The sequence below is a fragment of the Mustela nigripes genome, chromosome X (assembly GCF_022355385.1).
Source record: "Mustela nigripes isolate SB6536 chromosome X, MUSNIG.SB6536, whole genome shotgun sequence".
In the NCBI taxonomy this organism is placed as follows: domain Eukaryota; kingdom Metazoa; phylum Chordata; class Mammalia; order Carnivora; family Mustelidae; genus Mustela; species Mustela nigripes.
This window is the reverse complement of record NC_081575.1, coordinates 112,094,666-112,100,373: the sequence shown is the minus strand read 5'-3', so window position 1 is coordinate 112,100,373 and position 5,708 is coordinate 112,094,666. Positions and strand designations below refer to the sequence as shown.

Here is a 5,708-nt window from a genome sequence, read left to right as displayed (position 1 = left end):
GGTTGCCCCAGTTTAGCAGAGAGAGGAGTCCCAGGCCCTGTTGGGAATGAAGGTAAAAATCCAGTGGGAGAAACCACTCCAGAACAGAGAGGCTGCAGAAAGTCTTCCTGTGGTGTCAACCGGGAAAGCCATGCGCAGAGCTGTTAGGGCGAGATGAGACTTAGGGGGCAGTGGCGCTGGATCAGAGACGGTCTTGCTCCCAGCTGGGGCTGGCAGACTGCAGCCCAAGACAAGCTGACTTCCTCCACCGGGTCCTCAGGAGACAGACTGACTGACAGGACAGAAGCCCTGTGGGGTCCTACCGCAGCACCCTCAAGGACACCTCCAGTGGAGCAAATTTAAAGCCACAAAGACATCTCCTTGCTGAAGCGACTCACACCCTTTTATCCTCCTCCTCCAGGTGCCCACACCAGGCGCCTTCCTGTCACAGTCCTGCCTGCTGTTCCTAACCACAGTCATGCCTCGAGGTCAGAAGAGCAGGCTCCGTGCCCGTGAGAAACGCCGGCAGGCCCGAGGTGAGAGCCAGGGTCTCGGGGGAGCTCAGGCTACTGCAGCAGTGGAAGAAGACTCTCCCTCGTCCCCCATGCCTGTTCGCGAGGGTGCGCCCCCAAACCCCCTGCAACGGGCCCTCCCCGAAAGTCTCAGAGGGCCCGATCCACCGGCAGTCCTGTCGCAAACATTTCAGGCTCAAGTTCTGACGAAGGTGCCAAGAGCCAAGGGGAGGAAGGTCCAAGCTTCCCCCAGTTCGTGCCTTCCCCTGGGAGCTCTCACAGAGATCCTCTGACCGAGAAGGCAGGCATGCTGGTCCATTTTCTCCTGTACAAGTATAAAGTGAAGGAGCCCATCACAGAGGCAGAAATGCTGAAGGTTATCAACAAACAGTACAAGGAGCAATTCCCTGAGATCCTCAGGAAAACCACTGAGCGCCTTCAGCTGGTCTTTGGCCTTGAGCTGAAGGAGGTTGACCCCAGCAGTCACACTTACGCCTTTGTTAGCAAAGTGGGCCTTCCCACGGAAGGGCGTCTGAGTGATGGCGTGGGCTTTCCCAAGAATGGGCTCCTGATGCCTCTCTTGGGTGTGATCTTCATGAATGGCAACCACGCCTCGGAGGAGGAGATGTGGGAATTCCTGAATGTGTTGGGGGTCTACGCTGGGAGGAGACACCTCCTCTTTGGGGAGCCCAGGAAGCTCATCACCGAAGATCTGGTGCAGGAAAAGTACCTGGAGTACCGCCAGGTGCCCGACAGCGACCCTCCTCGCTATCAGTTCCTGTGGGGTTCAAGAGCCCACGCGGAAACCAGCAAGATGAAAGTTCTGGAGTTTTTGGCCAAAGTCAGTGATACTATCCCCAGTGCCTTCCACAGCCGGTATGAAGAAGCGTTGAGAGATGAGGAAGAATGAGCCCAGGCCAGCCTGGCGGCCAAGGCTACCCCAGATGCCCCAGCCAGTGCCTGCTCCAAGGCCACATCCAGCAGCCCCCTTCAGCCTCAGTGAAGTCAAAGCCAAAGCCTTCACCTTGCCCTTGGAAAGGGCTGCCAACCTCCTAATGTAGCAGGGAGTCAGGTGGAGCCAGAGCAGAATATATCTTTTCTTCGTGTTCTTGTTATTCATAAATACCGTAGAGGTTTACCTCTTTTTTTTTCTTATCTTTCCAATGTGTTCTTTTTAAAAAGGTTTATTTAAATTCAGAATCTAAGTTTATGAATAACGTGGCTCACATGTTTATTGCTGGTTATCAAATTTGAGAGTAATGCTTCTGTATTTTGTAAAACAAATTGAAAATCCTTGCATCTCCTACTGTGATCCAGTACAAGAAAAACATAGCACCAGAAAAGGGATTTTCATTAAAATGTAAGAGAACCACACAGAGAGAATGTTGGGATAACAAGATCGTGAAAAAAAAAAAAAAAAAAAAAAAAAGTACAAAGTGGTTAATTCTTGGTTTTTCTTATTTCTTCTGCTCTTTCTTTTGGTTGAATTAAAAGAAATCTACTTTTCAAGAATGTGGGAGAAAATAAATTGTCATGAATTAGAACTCTTGTTCCCCATCTCTTTCGTTCACCAGACACGAATGGAGCATCTGCTCTTTGGAACGCTTCTCACTAGTTCTAGGACGTGTACACAAAGACCCAGCCCCTGCCCGTAACATTTTAGAGTCCAAGAGAAGCTATCAGATAAGGAACAGGGTGAGAACACTCCTAATCCTGAAGGACAGTAAACAGAAGGCAGAAGGAGGGCGGTCATTCTACATAAAAGCAGTCCAGGGTCAATCTCCCGAAACACGGCAATCTGGGAGCCCAGGAAGCTGCCAGTCCCTCTCTGGGAGGGAGTTTGAAGTGTGTCTGCACCAAGAGTTAGCTGAAGCTGTTGAAATGCTGAGCAGGGACCAGGGCCCCAGATGGTGGGTTTCACGATGGAAAGACTATGTCTGCAATGGAAAACTGCTCTTAACAGTTCCTTAGGGATGCAGTAAACCAGAGAGAAGTCCCCAGACACCTGGGGCAGGGCTAGAAGGACTCCTGGGCTCTGTTCCCCGGGGAAGGTGAACACAATCTCTCACTAGGGGTTTTGCGCACTCAGAGTCCAGAGAGTTTCCGAGAACAGGGTGAGAGTCTGCAACCATTTTGTCCTGGCCTGGGGCGGGGCGGGGGATTGGCCACGCCATTAAAAGGAAACCTAAACTGGGCATTCTTCTGTCATATGGCAAACTCTAACTGATGTCCAGATTTTTGGCGGTGGTGAAATGAGTAAAAACAGAGATGGGCTCCGTGCAAAGGCAGCCGAGAGGGAAGCAAGTCACTGCCCTTTGCACACCTGTGCCAGCTTCACGGCGTACTCAACTAGGAAGCCTACCCCACACCCACATCAAATGACATCATCTTATGGGGAAATATTACTTCGTTTTATTCAGTAAGCAGCATTTTGGCTGATTTGGGTTTTTTCTTTTCTCCCTAGAGCATTGCATTTTCTCTGACCTCCTCCTCAATTAAAAAAAAAAAAAAAAAAAAAAAAAAAAAAATCCCAGTGTGGTATGTAGTACCGTCTGGGTCAAAATAATCATGGTATTAATTGCTATTCGAAAATATCTCAACAGTTGTCAGGCTGTGTGTTGGATTTGCAACATATACTCCATATATCCATCAGTCCTGGACAACAGGGCTTATCAAACGTGGCCCACAGATAAAGAACCTGAGGTTCAGAGCGTTTGCGAACGTGAATGAGCTCACACTGCTGGCAAGTTGCACCGCTGGTGCTGGACCCATGGTGTGGATGCATCTAGAGGCCACGCTACCTCTCAGCCAGAGGCAGATACTGTGTCCTAATTCCCATTTCCCTTCACGACTCTAAGATTGATAAAAAGAGGGCTCTGTGGACAAACCACTGGTTTGGAATACATAGCTAGCACAGTAAAATACCAAGATAAAAGAAAATGAAAATAGTTGGGAACCAGATGACCATCCACATATGCAGTGTCAGATCCCCTCTAAAGACAGGAGCTCACCAAACCACGCAGCTCCATCCCTGCCTGAGATAAAGTCAATGTGTTAGAACCGAAGCTACATATGAGGCTAAGTCCAGGTGGTGAAGAGAAGGAAGAAATCGGCTGGCTTTTTCTCTGACAGCCCAACCTCTGTCCCAGGCACGCTGCCTTGAGCTATAGTCTCCCCGTCTCCCATCGCCCCTGCCACACCGATTCTAGCTGCAGGGTTTGCAGCAGGAAAGGGGCTCAAGTGTTTGCAGGGATGTAGCATTTCCTAGGAAGCCTGTAATCGAGGAACAGGAGCCAAGATGCAGAACCCTGTGCTGGAGGACAGGGAGCTCAACACCCAGAATACAGATGGGCTCACAGAGACTAACCTGCATCTGCCCTCAGACCTATAGTGCCCCAGGCAGGGCTGACCATCCACTCATCCTTCAGAATTATCTGCAACACGAGAGCCTTGGTCTAAGGAGGGTGACCTCAGCTCAGCAGAGGGAGAACTGCGAGCCACTGACACTCACCAAGGGGAGGACCTCGCATGAGGAATGAGGGAAGGACTCAACCAGAACAATGGGATCCCATGGAGTCCTGCCCCAGCTGTCCGCTCTTGAGGTTCTGGAACAGTTGTGGCTGGATTTGGCTCACCCTGTCTTCCAATTCAGTAGTTCCAGGAAGGTGAGAATCTTGATCTGAGGGAGGGGGCCAGGTCAGCTGAGGGTGGCATCCCAAAAATGGGCCGGACGCCACTGTGCTCGGTGTCAAGGTGAGGACACTGAAGGGGTGAGGGAGACAGACACCCACCTGAGAACCCAGGAGGCCCCACAAATCTCCCCTGCTCCTGCCCCAGCTGGCAACCCTGGGAAGCCTAGAGAGGAGTTGTTCCATTGGGGTGCCCCCTCATTTCTTCCTGCATGGGAGCAGGAAGAGAAGGGCTTTGGTCTAGTGGCGGTGGCCCCAGTTCTGCAGAGACGGGGACCCCAGAACTAACAGGAACTTAGTGATACGAGGAACTCAGTGACACGAGGGCACTCCCACTGGCAGAGAGGTTCCCACAGGACCCTGCAAGTTCTTACCCTTGGATTACAAAGGGTAGAGCACTTAGCCCAGGAGCCCTTCATTTGTGCCTGGAGAGTCACAGAGATAAGTGGTTCTAGTGTCACAGAGGGAGGATTTGGGGCCCTAACTGGTGTCCAGATGAGGACCCTGAGTACTAATGCAACTCTCCTCAAACTAAGGGACTTCTCCGAATCCCAAGCCTGCTCTTGGCCTTGGGAGGCTAGGATGCATATCAGTGGGGTCCCCTTAGAGATGCCATACAGCCTCGGTTGGATGCAGCTCACCCTGACTTTCTCCTCGGGGAATCCAGAAAGTGAGGGCATTGGTCTGAGGGGCACAGACTCAAAAAAGATGAAGTTCTAGGTTGGGGACCCTGAATGTGGACTGAAGACCTCACTCTGCCTATAACAAAGGGAGCTGCCCAGTGCCCCCCGCCCCCCACCCCTGTGCCCTCTCCCAGCACTAGGAGAGTGGAGAGAGCTTTGGGCTGACTTCTTCCCATAGCTTCCTCCCAAACCAAGAGAGGAGACTGGGCCCTAACTGGAACCCAAGTGAGGAACCCACATGCTAACCAGGGGAACCTCTCTCCAAAAGGGGAGGCCATCCAGAGCCCCACCCCTGTTGGCAGTACTGGAAGCCCCATGCAGGGGTAGGCACATGTGGTGTACCTCAAGTTCCTCCTCTAGGGAGGCAGGGAGGTAAGGGCTTTATTTAGAGGCTGGTGGGCTCACATCAGTAGAGCCCAGGCCAGAGAAGGCCATCACTGAGCTGTCAGCCCCAGGTCCCTTCTCCTCCTCTTAGGGATTCCAGGAAGGAGAGGGCCAGGTTTTAGGTGTCAACTTTAGAAGAGCAGAAGGGGGGGGCCCAGCACCCCCCCCCCCCCCCCCCCACCAACAGTTGCTTAGGATGGTGTTGACTATAAACTGAAAGGCCTCCACCACGGCAGAGAGGATCCCCAGTACCAGTACCAGGCCCTCCTGTCACCCCAGACAGCCCCAGGCAAGGCTGGCAGGCTGCAGCCCAAGACACATTCTAACTTCCTCGGGGCTCCTCAGGGGACAGGCTGACCAAGAGAAGGAGAGCCCTGTGGGGTCTAAAAGCAGGGCCCTGGCAGAGGGCCTCACAGCCTCTCATCCTTCTTTTCCAGGAGCCACACATTCCCTTCTGCTGT

At 52.3% G+C, this 5,708-nt stretch overlaps 1 protein-coding gene across 1 annotated transcript; it reads left to right on the top strand.

The window, feature by feature from the left end:
- The first annotated feature begins 457 nt into the window (after nucleotides 1-457).
- MAGEB17 (MAGE family member B17) lies at nucleotides 458-1,401 on the top strand. The gene is given in 2 exon segments (XM_059385315.1): nucleotides 458-572; nucleotides 575-1,401. Coding segments are annotated over 2 exon segments (942 nt in total).
- Nucleotides 1,402-5,708: the final 4,307 nt, after the last annotated feature.